Source organism: Plectropomus leopardus, chromosome 13 (genome assembly GCF_008729295.1).
Source record: "Plectropomus leopardus isolate mb chromosome 13, YSFRI_Pleo_2.0, whole genome shotgun sequence".
NCBI classification, from domain to species: Eukaryota; Metazoa; Chordata; class Actinopteri; order Perciformes; family Serranidae; genus Plectropomus; species Plectropomus leopardus.
In genome coordinates, this window is record NC_056475.1 from 18695803 (window position 1) to 18714432 (window position 18630).

At 36.7% G+C, this 18630-nt stretch overlaps 1 protein-coding gene across 1 annotated transcript in view; it reads left to right on the forward strand.

Annotated features, from left to right (window-relative positions):
* rxfp2a (relaxin family peptide receptor 2a) overlaps positions 1 to 18630 on the forward strand; it is a 46661-nt gene that overhangs the window by 24725 nt on the left and 3306 nt on the right. Inside the window, exons 6-18 of the mRNA XM_042499272.1 lie at positions 1819 to 1890; positions 3175 to 3246; positions 4441 to 4512; positions 6618 to 6692; positions 7822 to 7893; positions 10063 to 10134; positions 11080 to 11154; positions 12743 to 12814; positions 12889 to 12960; positions 13116 to 13345; positions 15842 to 15987; positions 16746 to 16841; positions 17745 to 17913. Coding sequence (XP_042355206.1) covers positions 1819 to 1890; positions 3175 to 3246; positions 4441 to 4512; positions 6618 to 6692; positions 7822 to 7893; positions 10063 to 10134; positions 11080 to 11154; positions 12743 to 12814; positions 12889 to 12960; positions 13116 to 13345; positions 15842 to 15987; positions 16746 to 16841; positions 17745 to 17913 — 1295 coding nt within the window. The remainder of the gene's footprint in view (positions 1 to 1818; positions 1891 to 3174; positions 3247 to 4440; positions 4513 to 6617; positions 6693 to 7821; positions 7894 to 10062; positions 10135 to 11079; positions 11155 to 12742; positions 12815 to 12888; positions 12961 to 13115; positions 13346 to 15841; positions 15988 to 16745; positions 16842 to 17744; positions 17914 to 18630) is intronic.

An 18630-nucleotide genomic window follows, 5' to 3' on the forward strand; every position in this document is an offset into this window, starting at 1 on the left:
ACTACAAAAAAACTACTATTACTATTACTACTACTAATAATAATAATAAAAACTAACAAATCCTAATACTTCGCCTTTGGGGATGAACTCACTTGGTATTTAGTCATTTCAAGGCAATTTCTCCATCTTCAGACCCCATAGACACAGTGTATTACCTTTTATGTATTATGTATCAATTTTTATTGCTCGTAGTTAAATTTCCAGTAGACAAATCTATCTCTGAAATCAGAGTCAAAATGAGCTCAGCACACATAAAAATATAATGTGCTGCCACATCGACATATCCTTGTCATTCCTGTTATTTTTTCCGCTTGGTATGATTTCATAGGCTATCCCTTTTCGCTTAATCTGTCTCCTAACTCACTGTTGATATGAGGGCAGATCTGAGTACTTGACAGTATTAATGCTTTATGCAAGATGTGATTTTATTGCCAATCAGTAAATCTACCCACCTGTCACACATTTGTACCTTTTAAAAAATAGTTTGAGTGTTTTTCTTGTGTAAGTTTCTGCAGTGCTCTGCAAACTAAATCAGACAAGCTGTAAATATATTAAGTAAATTATATTACGTTTCATGGGTTACATTATGTGTGGCGGACTGCAGTTTAAAGAAGAGGAGAGACACTTAGAAGCCTTCCTGACGTCTCCAAGTTTTCTTTCCAGGCTCTTTGCTAATGCAGCTTATTATTACTGTGAATCATGTGTCTTACCATTCTTACCTCTGTGAGGTTCATCCCGTCGCCTCATAAAACATCATTACAAATAGAAATAACAGGCAAAACTAGACCCTCATCTACAGCCACATAAAGACATTCATTATAATTTATCAAGCTCTCAGTGCTTTTACCACGATTTAATGTCCCATATTTTGTGGTAAACCTGTCATCAGGGTGGTCGTTCATCAAGAATCATAATAAGGTAGATCAATGCACATCACAGGTTTAAGACTAGAGATGGTGTCATTTGCTTAATTATAAGGCTCAAACTGTAAACCATAAATGGACAAATGAATTGAAGCTGCCCCATGTGTTTCAGTTGGCTTTAAAACAGCATGCTGAGTCATGGTTAGCACAGTCCAGTACCTCCGTATTACAGGGTTTTGGCCTCTTCTACTGAATTAGGGCTATTCTGTCTATTAGTTCCAAAATGAGCTGTAACGTAGCAATATAGTTTTATTAAGTCGGTCTATCTGCAGAATCTAATTGGTTAGGATCTCACTCATTCACAAACATATTTACTGTTTTAGAAATCTATTGAAAGTTTCACATTTCTAACCTTGAATGTCGGATCAAAGGCCAGTAATTGCTGGTGTGTTATTGGTGTGTTTAAAAGGGTCATAATTTGCATCTGAGTGAATGTTTGCTCCCCTGCGGGTGATTTTCCTCTGTGTTGATGTGGAGAACATGCTGATGAGTGTATTAGTCAGTATTACTGAAGTGTAAAAGGGGTAGAAATTGTAAAATCTCACAGTTTGATCTTTCTTAAAATAATCTTTGAAACCAATGGTCTTGAAAAAGGAAAGTAAATGTAACTGTAAATCCTAATTTATGTTTACTTCATATCTAAGTATTAAGTTTACTTGAAATATAGCTGTATTTACTTAATTTTGTGAAGTTGTTGCAACCTTAAAATGACAAGTAAAATTGCCTTGTTCTTTAAGTGTTTGCAACTTAAGTAAACCAAGTCAAATTAAACTGATCATGACAAAGAGGATTTTGCCAATGATGACGTTAAGAGATCTGCAAGCTGTGCTTTATGCTACTTTATACTTGGCGGCAGAGTTTTGGATGAATTCTGTTTTTCTTTCTCTGTTCTCAGGTTTCTGCAAAACAACAGCCTCCAGTTCATATCCAAACATGCCTTCAGCGGCCTGCACAGTCTAAAGAGGTTGTAAGTACCCTGCTAACTTTATTATTAACATAAATCTCTCCTGAAATAACTACATGGATTTCATTTTTCCTTTAGTTCATTATTTTCCTTTATCTTCACACTTATATCTGATGATTTTATTTCTACAATCTAACTTTGAAAATAAACAAAAATATACTGAAGCTGTGTACAAATGCCAATCCAGAACCAGGTTATATGAGTATGTTATGGTCAGGACACACAGCTGTTGAAGAGGTTTTAGCCACAATTTTCTTTCATGATAAATGAACGATTAATGTCAAATTTCATATACTATAATTAAGTCTATAAAATGTGGGGGGGGGGGGGGCCTTGTCTTGTTTAGCCTGACCAAAAGTCCAAAACCTAAAAATAATCAGTTTGAAAGCAGCTATTCCTCACTTTAGAGAGGCTGACACTAGATGTTGATGTAAATGTTTGGCTTTTATATATATATATATATCTAGATATATATATATATATATATATATATATATATATATATATATATATACTCTTACTGCTTGAAATATTAGATTACGGATGGGCAGTATATCAATATTATATTGATACTGTGATATGAGACTACATATCATCTCAGATTTTGGATATCCCAACATCGTGAGTATTGCTTTATCCTGGTTTTAAAGGCTGCATTACAGTAATGTGATGTAATTTTCTGAATTTCCAAGTATGTTCTAGCTTGTGTTGTATTATTTGCCTTTACTAGGGCTGCAACAATTAATCACTTCATTGTCAACAATTAAATTAATGGCAAGCTAATTTGATAATTGAACAACTGGTTTCAGCAGTTTTTCCTTTAAAGAAAAAGAGAAAAAACTCTGATTCCAGCCTCTGAAATGTGAATATTTTACATTTGCTTTCCTCCTCTGTGACAGCAAACTGATTATCTTAAGGTTCTGACAAAACAAGATTTTTGAGGATGTCATCATGAGCTTTGGGAAACAATGATTGACAATTTTTGATGATTTCTTGGCCTTTTTTGACCACCTACTAACAGATTAAATAATCAATCGATTAAAGTCTGTAACCACTTGGTCATTATATCAGCATTACTGATAGTTATTAATCAATTCAATTTATCAAAGTTTGTAAAGAACCAATAGTCAACCTAGAGTATCGTTGCAATTTTGATTTAGAAGTATTTGGTAAAAAATATTGTGATATTTGATTTTCTCCATATTACTGAGCCCTATGTTGGATAATATTTTGAAGTCAGAAAAATAGAAGATCTGTTCTGTATCTGCTTCGCACTCTTTCTCTCAGGTTTCTCAGTGAGAACTTGATATCCTCCCTCAGTCCTGGTGTGTTCAGGGATCTCGGTCAGTTGGAGTGGCTGTGAGTAACACACACGCTCACACACAGCTACTCACGAGGAAGTCATTGTGTTGTGTACTCTGCTGTGGTTTTATATTAATGTAGATGGAAGGACACTGTGTGACTGTTCAGCGCATTCAAAGACGCAGTTAGTAGTTCTGCCAGTCATTGAGTCTGTATGGGACGGTCATGCTCTGTTTTCTGGTTGTCTAGCTTGATTAAATGTGAGATATCAATGCCCGTTTCAGCCATACATGGGCATCTGGAATTTCCTTTCAGATTTTGACTTGTGGTTTAGGGTCCCTCCTGAAAACAAACCATGTGCTATTCTTCAAAATCATCTGGGTTGCAGTAGGCTGGAGATCTGGGAGAGTTTATTGCTTCTGAAATAACCCAGTCTCAGGGCGCGTTGTGACTTGGTGGTTAAAGCAGGCGCCTCACGTACAGAGGTTGTGTCCTCACTGCAGCAGCTGCAGGTTCAATTCCAGCCTCTGCCCTCTGCTGCATGTCATCCCCTCTCTCTCTCCCCCTTCACGCTTAAGCTGTCCTATAAAATAAAGGCAAAAAAAGCCGAAAAAATAATTTAAAAAAAAACAAAACAACTCAGTCTCACATCAAACTGTAACATGTTGATCCACAGCACAAAACATTTTAGTTCCACCAAAAGGGCTTCAAAATTGCCCACGTGTTTTGGGCAACTCTAAGGAAGAAGTATGTGTGAATGGTGTCAGATGATGCTCAGCTTCACCTCTGGTTTATTTCAGTGCGGATAACTCCGATACTTAAAATAACTTAAGAGTCCTGAGCCATGTCTCCATTCCTTAGTAACTTTGATACTTAAAATAGTTTGACATTTTGGGAAGTACAGTTCGCTTTCTTAGAGTTAGATTGAAACCTCTCATGTATATAGTATAAATATTATGCCAGAGTCAGTATTACAGTAATTAAAAAGTGTTCTTATGTTAAATTTAGAAGTGCTAGTGGGAAGATTTTTTTTTTATTGGGACAAAGCCAGGCTACCTTTTTTCCCCATGTCTCTAGTCTTTATGCTAAACTTATCACCTGTTTGTGATTTATATATGATACAGACATGAAAGTGGTGATTATCTCCTTGTGTTATTATTGGCTAAAAAAATAACATAAGTATATTTCACAATTTTTTAAAATGTTTTTAGTGTTGTTTTTTTGTAATCTCTCTTTTTTTGTGTGTGGCAGGATGTTGGATCATAACCCACTGAGCATCTTGTCCCAGGATATCTTCATAGGGCTCGAGTCCGTCATGTACCTGTGAGTTGCATCGATTTATTTGCACTGTTAAATTTCCCATCTCGTTTCAGTCATGTCTTTGTGTTATGGTTGAGATCAATAGATGCTAAACTGTTAGTCGCTCCTAGCAGTTTAGTTTGGTTTATTTCATGATTTCATTCATTTACAGTTGAATACTGTATATTGTTGTGCTTTATGTTTTATTACTGGCTGTGAGAATCATGTACACTACTGTACACTGTATGCCACTGCTAAATGGTCTTCTCTGTCCATCCACAGACTTTTGCATTGGTTGGTTTACATATATTAAAGTCTGCTTGGGCTGGTTATGTCTTATCTGTGTGCCAAAACTTATATGACCAGCGCTCTCATGATATCTTCTTGATGTTGATCCCCAGGGTTCGCACAGAACTTGGCAACAAAGCTTTTATATGCTGCCTCTTCTTAGTGGAATAACTTACCGACGGACCTGAAATTGTCTGAGCTGATTACTATAGGGGAATTAAAAATTAAAAAAGGTCAATGGTCTTGGTCAATGTGATTGTTACTCAAATTATCACTGAAATCATTTATGAAAATTCTACTTGTGTATGTATTTAACTGATTTTTGTGTTGCATTTTAACTGAAGGTTGTGCTGGTTCTTTGTGGTGTGTGACAGTTGTACTTGTCTACTTGTTTTTTTATTGGTGTAATGATGGTTTATGCTGCCCTCTTGGCCAGGTCTCTCTTGAAAGATTTTAAATCTTAATTAGACTTTTCCACGTTTTACCCAGGTACCACATCACTCCTCTTTCTCTGTTTATTGCTCTTATTCTCTTATCTCTCAACATTGTTATCACTTTCCTCCTGTGCTTCACTGACCTGTCTTGGATAAGCCCCCTGCATTGTTTTTTGTATAATAGTGGTGAGATATTGTTATCTCAGTCTTTGTTCACATCCCATCCCTTGACACAGTCCTCTGCTTCACACCTGTCACCTCATTTTTCATCTCTCCACTTGATTTAATCTCTCTGTTTACTTTGTTGTCCGTAACAGGTTTCCATTTCAATAAATCATCATTTCACATTTACTCTTGAAAGATAAAAAGCCTCTTATAAATGCGCACTCACTCTCCCTGCCTCTTCAAAGAATGTTGTACCTCCCAGGAGTTACACTCACAAGTGACCATATGTCTCTCATTTGGTTTCTCCATTTATCTGCAGTCCCCTGTCGCTGCTCTCTGCCTCGTCCTTCCTCGCATCTGTCTCATATCTCCTCACATCCGTCCGAAATAGTTAGCTCTAAATGAGAGGGGTTTCATGTTTTATTAGTTGCATTTATTGCCACCCATTTTCAAAGCAAAGGCTTTTAGACTAATTTCCTTCCTGCCAGTGAAACATTTTTGTTCATTCAGCACTTGCAGAGACTTCAAAGTGAAATATGAATTACCTGGGAAATGGTAACCCAATACAGTGGAAAATTTGGTATTTGTTGAATCCATTATGGTATGATAATGCAGATGTGAGCACATATCATTTTAAAAACTTTTTTGTGCTCCAGAGCATTATATCAAAGATTTTGAGTCCAACACCAAAAGGCATGTCCAATCAATACCGTCAAAATAAAAAGGAAAACAGGGACTATGCATTGAAAGGTTTGCTGATTTGGCGCCAAGTATAGTCACAGATGGTAGAGACCTCAAAACAAACCCTGCATGGGAAGTGTATCATGCCAAAACAACATGGTGACTTTGACTTTGTAAAACTGTAATAGATCACTTTAATTTGAGTTGAAATAAAAGGGAAACTAAATAGGAAGAAAAACATAGTTAGAGTTTGGAAATTTTAGTATTTGTAATTCAAAAAGAATGTACCGTGTTTAATGCAATTAGCTTTGTTGTGCGCTGCTGTGCTTAGATACTTGGATGCTCTCAGGGATCCCTGTCAGGAGGGGCAAACCAGGCAAATGTTTGTTTTGGTCATTTAACCCTTATCAGTCGTTTCTCTCTTTTTCATAACATGTCACAGCTGTTTTGTTTCCAGGTATATATGCTATTGCAACAGTGCATCACCTCTGCTCTGTAACAGTGGAAACTGTGGGAGGTAAATCTCTGTGTCTCACTAACATGTTTACCTCCTCTCGTCAGATCCATGGTGGGCACCTCGCTTCAGCAGCTTCCACACCCGAGCTTCTGTCAACACATGCCTGCCTTGGACTGGCTGTGAGTCTGCTCAGACAGTGTGCTTGTGTGTGTGTAGGTGTGTATGACGTGTGTAATTCAGTAAATATCTGTGCACTTATTGAAATACCAGACAGACGGATGTGTGTGTTCGTGCTTGTTTGCGTTAACAAATAGTAGACAGAAGTGACATAGAGTATGAATGGTCCACCTGGCTACATAAGTGGTGAAGAATCCTCAACCGATGTCACTGTGGAACGTCAGCTTGACCAACTATTTTTGGTCAGCAAGTGCAGACTGGAGATTGTCGGATGAGTCTGACGCTAATAATGACCTGATTCCATATGTAGCTTTTTGACAGCACTCAGTCAGCAATCATACTTACTCTATTCATTTAAAGGAATACTTCATCCCCTAAATGATCATTTTTTGAAAAAAACAGTTGTCATCCCATGTAACCTTGAATTCAGGTAGAAAACTTTGTTTTTCTTGCATAGTTCCACAGTAAGTGGAGAATCTAAAAATTGCAAACATTCTTGATGAAATTAAGTCATAGAGGTCCAAGTTTAACAACAATAAAAAAATCAAAAAGTCTTTTTGCAAACACTCAAACAACTCGTACAATAAAATTTAAGTCCCATTTATCCAGTTGTATGCTCAGCATTTCTAAAACACATATATTTTCACAGAAAAAGCATACAATAAACTGTCTCACACAAGGATAAGTAGTGCACCTGCACTGTTTATGCAGAAGTTTTTTTAATAGTATGTTTTTTGTGAAAATGCATGTTTTGGGGAAGCGCTGAAAATATGATTACATAAATTAGACGTCAATTGTACTGCACAAGTTGTGTTAGAGTTTGTAAGCAGATGTTTTGAATACGTTTTTCTTTTGCTAAACGCAGTCCCCTTATAATCAATTTAATCAAGACTTCCCTGGTTTTGGATTCTTTGTTCACTGTGGAGTCATTTGAGAAAAATCCCCAATTAAAAGTTAAAACATCTGTCAATATGTTGCTTATACGTCACCTTTTTTCTTTTTCTTCCCTTCCAACACTAATATATTTTATTCCTGTTTTTGTAATGATTTGAAAAACTTTTTACATGCGTGAAAACGACATCTTACTCAGTGAACATGCAATGTTCCCCTTTCCCTTTGTTCTGCTCTCAGGGATCTGGAGGGAAACCAGATTCAAACTCTCAACCACTCTGTCTTGAAAACCTGCGGCAAACTGGAAGTTTTGTGAGTAAAACATAATAAAAGTCACAATCACTTTAAGGAGTTAACAAGAGTCCTAAGCCATGTCTCCGTTCCATATATAGGCAGCTAAAGTTTCCCAAAACATAAATTACAAATTAGTCGCATTCCTGTCTGCTGGGATGATGCACATGCAATTGTGTTTCGTCCATCAGTGATGCCATATTGTCTTGAACAAAACTTCCTCAAGTGAGCATGAATGTGGTTATGTCAAAATATTCATTTACATTCAGCTGTAATCAATACAACATTTTGTTTTAGTCTTTAGTATGATCGCACACGAATTAAAAAGATCTGTATATGTGGAAGTATCAACTTTTCGATAACAGTTTATAATTTAATTCAAATTCAGGTAACAGGGTGAAAAACTGGATCAAACTGGATGTCACAGAAGCAGACAGCAGTGACGCATGCAGCTTCAAAACCGTTTCATCTTTAGGACACAATCTTTTTTTTATGTTCCTGTTCTGTTTCATATTTAACACCATAGACAAAAAATAAGAAATGATGGAGTTTTCTCACTCTACTTCATCATGCAGACTTTGGTCAGCTTGATTTTCTGTCTGTTATTGTCAGTTAGAGTAAATAATGGTCAAGACAAACCAATTGCATCTGAACTGTGAACTTGTATTTCAGTCTAATGTTCCTCTTTCACACCCACTTACACACAGACACACACACACACACACACACACACACACACTTGTCTACTTTAATTAAATTTGATTATAAGCATAAACAACAACAAATGCTCGGCAGTGTGCCCTGCCTGATCCCATTATTAAGAAATAGGTCAAACAAGGACACAAAGCTGCATGTCCTCAAAATGTGTTAACATCCTATAGCTGCAGACACAGAGGAGATCTTCAAACCTTTACAAAAAAAATTACTGAAAAATAAAGTTACGTTTATCCATTTAGCACTTTTCAAAGCAAGGGTGAAAAATTTGCTGATATGATTTGAATTAAAGCCACCACTTGGTTTTCATAATGAACTGCATTTGAACATGTGATTGAAAAGAAAGAGGCCACTGACCTTACAAGACAGACCGAGAAAGATAACGTGGATTGGCTTTTTGCGAGAGTGGCGGCACACCGGAGCCCTCTACTCCAGACTACAGGCCAGAGGCTTTTTTTTGGAACAAATGGAAAGATCTGGCATCATTTAGCTGAGAATGTAAAAAGACATCACGCACTTAATGTCTGACAAGCACAACATGGTAGAAGACATGCTATCCCCCTCGCCAGGTTATACCTTAACTGCCAAACTACTAACTTTGATGTCCAAGCTCTGTGACAGCATTAATGATAGACTCCTTCTTTAAAACCTTCTGTGAAGAATGCCTTCGCCGCACTGATATAAATACCAAAACAGTAATTTGTCTTGGAAAGAGACACAGTTTTTATCCCCGAAGAAGAATCTCAATTTTTTGTTTTCATGCCGTCCAGAGCTGGTTTTATTTTTATTTAACTACGAACTGTTCATGTTATCATGTTTCACCATGTTAATAATTAGAAACTGCAAAAATGGCCTGTCAAATTTAAGGCCAAACACCCTAGATTTAAGCATACTTGCACTTAAAAGAAGCAAATTTGGCTGCCAGTGCAGTAAGCAAATTTTGCTTGTTAAGATGTCTTAAAACCAGTAAAACTGTGTGCACTAGATAATCCATTTATACTTAAAACAAGACTAACTAGATTTTTTAATCTAAATATAAGATTATTACACTTGATTAGATCGGCAGTTTTTGCAGTGATAAAAACTGCTTTGCCTTAGAAAAAGTGCAAAATGTGTCACTCCAGTTTCACTTTTCTGTGTTCAGGTGTCATGTTGAATCTTGTCAGACTTGTAAGTTTGACCTTGGGAGATGATGTAATCAACACTGTTAAGATAGCCCTGAGAAAGGCATATATTTGCCATGTGCTGGGTATCATCTGACTGTACATATACTAACTTGTATAACTTAAAAATCACTGAGACACTGTTTTCAGTTAGAGCTGTGTAAGTCAGTAGGGAGTCAGTGTTAATGGAAGGAGCAATGTGTGAATTAGTAGTCATCATGTTCAGATACTACAGTAAATAAAACTGCATCCAGTCCGAGCAAAGATTCACTGCTCTGCGCACATTTTCTGACAGCAGCTCTTTAATGTTCAGATTACTGATGGACAACAGGATCCGAAGGGTTCCTGAAAACACTTTCCAGTCTCTGTGGAAACTGGCTGAACTGTGAGTACCAGCCATTTGTTTGCACTATGTTTGCATCCTTTTTATTTATTTAGTTTATGAAGACTGACATTAAATGATAAGAGGGGGTTAGTCTAATCATTTAGTTTCAGTGGAAATTGAAATGTATAAAACTATTTAAACGCTCTGCTGGTAATAAAGTTTGTTATTGCTGTTTGAGAATAGATTTGAATCAAATTTAATTAATTTCTAACCCACTAGCTGATCTTTGTCATTTCTACATACTACTTTTAAAAGATCCAATCATGAAACATTTTTTTAAGCTGTTTATTGAAATTCTAATCATCAATTAGAAGAATTAGAATAACAATTAGAATTGCTGTTTAGTGTCGCTTAGGTTGAAACTAAATCTTAATGAAATCTGTGAAACTGAGCTCATAATGTCTGGACTGATGGATAATGAAAATTATATTTCACAGTTTTTATTAAATTTACTGGCAACCTGAGGCTGATGGTTGATTATATGGATTATTATGTTATTGGATGCATAATAAGAAAACAGCGTGTTCAGTGAAAAAGAAAAGTGTTTTGTTCAAACCATTAATGATTTACAGAACAACAATAAGGATTATTTAATCAGAAGAGGTGAGGGTTAACATCACAGTATAAAGTGTTTAGATTGAAACAACCCAATTAATTTAAAATGAAAAGAATTCACATAAAAGTCTGTAAATAAGGGGCATCCATGCTATTTTGTAATGTAGTTTTGTTACGCTGAGATTTATTTTGCTAATGTTTAAAATTTTGATAAATCTCTGCAAAGATCAAGAGCTTTGTGAAATTTTCTGTAAACATGAAATATCTTTGTTTTGGCCATGTCTGATAATGAGCGAGTCGACTTTGGATGTAAGTGATTCTGCATTTTGCTTTTGTCTGTTGAATTAGCATTTCCTTTTTCTTTCTCTCTTTCTCTTTCACTGGGTTTAGGAATCTGTCCAGCAACAGGATCAAGGAGCTTCCAAAAAACACCTTTAAGAACCTCTCCAAGTCCCTCCTTAAACTGTGAGTAACTGATAGTCTTGCAGGAAGGGGAGGTGTGCTTTATTATGTGATGATTATTGAATGGGATTAAGGTTTATTATGAGTAAAAACACTTTGGGGATCTCCAGGTTGAAGGTTGGATTCAAAGAGCATGCCTCTATCTGACTGTTAATGCCTTCCAAAGCAGAGAAATTACTGAGAGTATTATACAGAACTTTCAGTCTCTTTCTATCACATATATTATCATAGTTTTGTTAAAGCAAAAGCAAAACATTAAAACATTTTTATTTTTTAATGTTGATGGATGAAATGATCAGCACAGGTATCATTTAATCATTTAATCTGTTGTAGGGTCAGAATCAGGGTATTGAGTCCATCTGCGTGCTTATTCTATACTCGTTAATGTTACAATGATACATGTGAAAGGCACTGGTGAAAAGTAACTAATTTTAGAACTGTACTACATCTTAGGAACTTATAGGAAATCTTAAAGCCTGACTAATAAGTAACCAGGTGTATCATCATAAATAGCCTCCACATGCCTCACTGTCCTCACCTGTCTAGCTGTGTGTAGGCAATGTAGTCTTTCCTCTGATACCTGTCTTTACATTTGCACTGCATGGAGTCAAATTGTTTTATTGCCGACTGTGCAATGTCTGCTAATGCTTATGTCGTAATGCAGATGCTTTTGTCTTGTGCATAACCGTTTCTTGCCTGGTATTTTTTATATCTTGTGCACATACTGTGTCTGTTGGGTAATTGCTTTGATCTGTCATGTAAATGTCCTCTACAAGTGCTTTAAGGTCCGTGTGGCTTATTTTTACATTCATGTTTTCACTCATGCTTTTAATTGTTTGCATGCTTTTATGTCCGTCTGTTTTAGTGGCTATTTTAACACCAGGCCCAACGACAACAGTTGAAATATAATCAACAGTAAACATAAAATCTTAGATAGATAGATAAATAGATTCACAGATAGAATCTCTGCATTATCTTTTCCTTAAAAATGTATTTGCTGTTTCAAATTAGTTGTATATAAACATAATTTCTAGGCGACAGCTCTGCTTGTAAAGAGCTGTTTACTTGAGCCTTATTTGTAAAAACAAGCTTGAAAAAAAGTCATGCCCATCTTTATCCTTTATCTGTCATGAAACTGTAAAAACAATCTACAGTGTAAAGCAACCAGAGGGTTAAACAAAAAAAGTAGATGCACCCTTGGGGTTTTCCTTTGCCATATGTGCACAACGTAATAATAAAGTAAAGACAGATGCTCCCACTTCAAAACTGTCAGATGTGAAAAATCTTAGAAACACAAGGAGGAGACATAAAATCTTGCAAACGTTCAGAGTACAAGATGAATTGCATAGAGAAAGATGCTGCAATGCCTTGTTTTAAACAAAAACATAACAGAAGGGATGTTGTACTGTAAGTACTAAAAGAATAGAAGTACTTTGCATTTTGATTGTAAGTTAGGGATACAAGTAACACTCTACAGTGTAATTCTAAATATAAGACAAAGAATATCTGGATTTTACTGTAATTCAGTCATGCTTTACATTTCAACCATGGAGGATTTATTAAGTGAGTTTTTCATCATCTTTTTATGCAGAAATATTTCCTACAATCCCCTTCTCCACATTCACTCCAGCCACTTCAACCACCTGACACATCTCCAGTCTCTGTGAGTAAACGAACACAGAAGCTTTTTGCTGCAGCCTGTTCAGCGGTAGAATAAATATCCTCTGTTTTCTATAGGGCTCTGGAGGGTATAGAGATCCCATACATTCAGACTAAGATGTTTTTGCCCATGAAGAACCTCTCCCACATGTATGTACAATCCTACAAAAGCATCACAATCCACACGTGTCTTATCACTATACAGCCTAACTTGATGCCTCTCTATCTTTTTATTCCCTCTGTATTATTGTCTGTCGAACCTTATGTCTTTGCCACCACCTTCTTTTTTCAATTTTCTTTGCCAGCTACTTTAAGAAGTTCCAGTACTGCTCCTACGCACCTCATGTGAGGTCCTGCAAGCCCAACACAGATGGCATCTCTTCCTTTGAGGACTTGCTGGCTAACATAGTGCTGCGGGTGTCTGTGTGGGTCATGGCCTTCATTACCTGTTTTGGTAACCTCTTTGTCATCGGTATGAGGTCACTGATACGAGCGGAGAACAACCTGCATGCCGCCTGCATCAAAGTCCTCTGCTGTGAGTAACCACACCACTGTACCCTCAGGTATACTATGTGCAAATACAGAAATACTTGAATGAATGTGGCACTAAACTGCATGGGCGGATTATGAGATAATAGGGCCCTGCAGAGGGCCCCAACACCTCTCCTACATGGGAGCAAGACACATAAGACTTTGTGGTGATTCTGCCGCTTTTTTGTTGTTTTTTTTTGTCTCTTTTTGTCATTTTGTGTCTCTGAGGTTATTTTTTATGTCTGATTTTGGTTGCTTTAATTGTGCATTTCTTTTTGTCATTGTTTTGTGTCTCTTTGTTGTTGTTTTGTTTTTCCTTAGGGCATTTTGTGTCTCTTTGAGGTCATTTTGTGTCTCATTTTGGTTGTTTTGTGTGTCTGATCTCATTTTGTGTCTCTTTGTTGTTTTGTGTCTTCTTGTGGTTGTTTTTTGAGTCTGCCTAGTCGTTATGTGTCTTTTTTTAAAAATATCATCTCTTGGACATTTCCCCTTTATTAGACAGGACAAATACAACAGAGTGAAAAGGGGAAACAGAAGGGATGTCATGCAGCAAAGGGCTGCAGCCCAGAGTCGAGCCTCCGGCTGCTGCAGTAAGGACACAGCTTTTTGTACATGGGCGCCTGCTCTACCAGTTGAGCCACAGGGTGCCTCGTTTTGTGTGCCTTTGACAGCATTTTTGTATATTATTTTGTGTCCTCCTTGACACATTGGGTCTCTTGGCCTGTGCCTGGAAGGCTAGTTCAGTAATTCATCCATAACTGTGTATGAAGTGTAACACATTTCATTTAATTCTACATGTGATCAAGGTTCTGTCAAATCTTTATACCGCAACCAGGAGAACATTTGTACAAAATTGGAGCCTTAGCTTGTGAGTTTTAGCAGTGATTATCGCAGAATTGATGTTGCCCTTCAACCCTTAGCAGCAGTATTATAATGAATAGCTCCTGGATATGCAGGCAGTGAGTTTGATCTTTATAGTTTTGGCTTCCATCATTTCATTTTTATGCTCTGTATTTTGTATCCAGAAGCATCTATTGTCCCACTGAATTCTCTTAGTTTTACAGAGACGATGAAAATCAACTGTCGAGTGGAAGATTGAAGGAATGTAATGTTGAACGTAACACAACATTTTCCAGTACATTCAAATCTCTGCGGGCTTGTGTGAAAGTTCACTACAACAACTGAGTGAGATACATTTCTGTTTCATTTTTAATATCATGGATAAGATTAAATGTTGAAAAATATTTATAAATTCAGCCTTAAAAAGGATTAAAGGTGTTTTTTTTTTAAGCAGTCATAGTCCTACAAATTTTTACACGTAGTATGGAGTATTTGCCATATAAATCAAAAGGAAGCACTTTAAAAATAAGATTTTTTAAAGGGATGTAAGTGCATTAAGAGGGCCTCCCTTAAAACAATCCATATCAATCATTGCGCACCGCTGTTTCCTCTCTCCTCTCTTGTTTTGTATTCTCAGTCAGTTCCTCTTTCTTTAGTTCAAATGTGTCAGCTTTTCTTATATAACCCTTGTCACTCTGTGACTCACCAATTCTTCATGCCAGTCACTCCTCTTCCCTCATTTGCACTGTAGGTTCATCCTCCAGGCTTCACTCAGGATATTACTTTTTTAACAATTCTGTAGTTGGAGACACTGAAGAGAAAAGTGGCTTCAAATGTGTTATTTCTATCCTTACTGCTAATTTTTTATTGATTTTGTGTGGACTTTCAGTGCAGCAGAAAAACTGAAAGATTTTCAAGCTTTAACCCTTTGGAGCCTGAGCAAATTAATTTGTTTCAAAACAGTGGAAGAAGGCAATGAGCAACAGAAGAAGAAATTACCCCCAAATTAGCAAGAATTAATAAAAATTACAAGACAGTTAAAAGAAAATAAACACAAAAACAGAAAAAAAAGGTAAAGTAAAGTAAAGTAAAAAAAAAAAAAACAAAAACAAACTAGGAAATGATTTTTAAAAAATGCTTAAAATAATAATAATAATTCAGTAACATAATTTTCAACATATAATTATGATAATTGTAAATCTAGTTCTGTGGACATTTCTCCCTAGCTTATTTTTAAAAATTTTCAAAATCTACTGATTTTGCAATTTGTGAAATAGTACATGCCAGGTTGCTTATCCCCACCCCCACCATGTTTTCAAAAGAAATCACACCATTTTGCTCAAGAAGGGTCAAATACTTAAAATACTCGATCTGGGATTTAAAGGGTTAACACGTAAGTCATTAAATTAACCCAACAATTCGCCTAGTCTCTCACCCACCCACACACACCTGCACACAGTTATTTAGACATGTGTCTGTCCCATGCAAGCGATTCACCCTTCTGCTCTGGAAGAGGGGAAAAATGTTCTGTGATGTGAATTTAAATGAGAAATTTGGGGTCTGCCAGCAGCTGACAGATGAACTCATTTTCCAACAAACCCAGACGGAGCTCCTCTCTCTGTTAATGCAAACATGTTTGTCACCATCTCTTATCATTCAGGTGCAGACTGCCTCATGGGCGTGTACTTGTTTTTTGTTGGCGTGTTTGATGTGAAATTCCGCGGGCAGTACAACCGTAATGCCTTGCTCTGGATGGAGAGCGTGGAGTGTCGGACCATTGGATTCTTGGCCATGCTCTCCTCCGAGGTAATTTTATATATTAACATCCCACTCATGAACACATACACTCAAATATGCTTGAAGACAGAGGCTGCTAATCTGCTGTAATCTGTGACAAACTGTAGGCTATTCACTGTAATACATAACCAAGAAGATATATCTATATTCTATTTAAAGGGGAAACTGTAGACTATAAAACTGGACTATATTTTCTAATGATTTGTGTCTGTGTTACAAATGGGAACATTTTTTTAAGTGGTCTCGTATTAAACAAAAGAGCTGCAGCCGGCAGCTGCAAAACAGGCTGCAATGTGCCATTTAGAGCATACACGCACTGTCAATGTATATCCATAAAAAGAGGTTGTTTTTACAGCTGACAGGCTCAGATTAATATTATAGGTGTATCTTCACTATAGATCATGTATACTTCAAATTAATGAAAAATTAAAATTGAATTCACAAGCTCAGTTGTTGAAAAAAAAAAAAACAGAGAACAAAAGCAATTGGATACACCAACAAGTAAGAGTTTTCAGCTAGCCATAGCCGGAGATTACATAAGCACACAATGAAAATCTGTGACAGTGAGAAAGTCAGTTATGGTGGTGTGATATTTATCTTAAATGGGTTTCAAACTTTTGCATTATTAGCTTGAGTGTAATCCACTGGATGTAAAAAAAAAAAAAAACTATATTAAAGTGTAGAACTGGTCAGCAGAAGTTTTGTTGCAAGTGGTTAATGAGTTAAAACGTGTTCCTTTAAGGTTCATAGTGAGTGTTTTTCCTCAGGTGAGTGTCCTCCTCCTGACCTACCTGACTCTGGAGAAGTTTCTGGTCATTGTATTCCCCTTCAGCAATCTGCGCCCAGGCAAACTTCAGACTGTGGTGAGGTACTTTATGCTGCTAATACAGGAATAGAGGGGAAAAAAAGACTGCTGAATGGATGTTTACACATTAATTTTATTGGATCCTTTGTGCTGTTTTTACACAGTAAATCTTGAAAGAGAACAGCAGTTTACTGCTAACTTCAGTTGTTTGGAGTGTAAATTAATCATATGGTGTGCAAACATTTGATTTTCTGTCTTGTAGTAGTTTTTCTTTGAAAAGAATGAGCTCTTATTATACTACTGAGCGCTCAGCTGGTGAAGGTAGTACGAAACACTCCGTGGCCTTTGCTGAAGCTGCATGTTGAAATCGAAAAATTATACAGCAGAGCAGATTCTAATTACAGCAAGGTAGAGCCAGAACAGTATTTAATGTGTGGAGGAGCAGCATCTCAGCTTTGTGTCACAGAGGGTTTGCAGCGCCAGCTTTATTTTTAGATCAATATCAATGATACTGAGAGAGTTGACTACACCTAAGTACTATCAGTTATCTCGCCTTGTGATGGTGTGAAAACACATAATGAGCTATTGGTGATTTAAGCTCTAATGTCCATGTTCGTTATGGGGGATCAGTTCAGAGCTCCCTCACAGAGCATTTTCAGCCAATTCTAACTGCCAATAACTATTTGCCATCAATACTCCTGACTGCAAGTCTGACTGAAAGAGGGCCTCTTTGTGAGAAAGTTCTGCCACCTGCTGTTTTCTTCCTCAGAGAGTCTGGATGGAAGAAGAGCCTGAATCGACTTGTCAATAGATGACAGCTCGACTGAACTAAATGTTTAGGAGTTGTTCATTAAATGTCAGTGAAAGTGTGGAAATTCAATGAGTCATCGATTTGCTTAAACCGTTTATTGTGCACATTCTAGCTTCAATCCTAACAGCATATTTGTTGTCTCGCTGCAAGGTTGTCCTGTCCTCCATCTGGCTGCTGGGGTTCATTATTGCTGTTGTGCCCCTCATGAATGAGGACCTGTTTGGAAACTACTATGGACGCAATGGGGTCTGTTTTCCCCTGCACTCTGACAGGCAAGAAAAACCCACTGCCAAAGGATATTCCACAGGGATTTTTCTGGGTAAATTGAAGAAAAAAAAAACATATTTTCTGAACATAAGCTTATTTGTAGTGAGTACTGATTTCAGCAAACTATTAAGAAGGTAGTAGTGGCAATTGTGATCATTACAAATATAGTTTTCCCAAGCTTTTTCAGTCTTTTTTCCCCTAGACATTTTTCTTTGGCTTCAAAAAAAAAAAAAAAAAAAACCTCAATATTATAATAATAATATTATGCAATTTGTGGAACATTTCTTACCAAGTTGCTCATTGCCTTTTTTTTAAAGAAATCACACCAATTTTGTCAAAGTTCAAAGGTTTAAATAAAGGAGTCTAAATGCAGCATAAGAAAAGTGACGTGAAACTAAGTTTCAAAAGGTTAACCCCTGAGGATACCTGACAAAAACCCAGCTTTTTTATAAAATGAAGAGAAGGCAAACAATGAAACTAAAAACATTCATGCACTGAAGATAATTTTTTTAAAAACTGTGGAGTGATGCATAATTAAATCACCAGAGTAAATGTTGACAGTGCAAGATTCTGCAAACCTTACTGAAGCGGATATGTTGAAACGTTGCTTCCTTATATTTCAGCAATGCCATAGTAAACATGTGGTTGTGTAAAACACCCACAGTCATGGCTAGAGAAACCAACGACATCTTGCTAAAAAACAACCACTTTTGGTTACACAATTGCTACTGAGATGCTGCTGATGTCTTGTTATAAAACAACTGGTTCC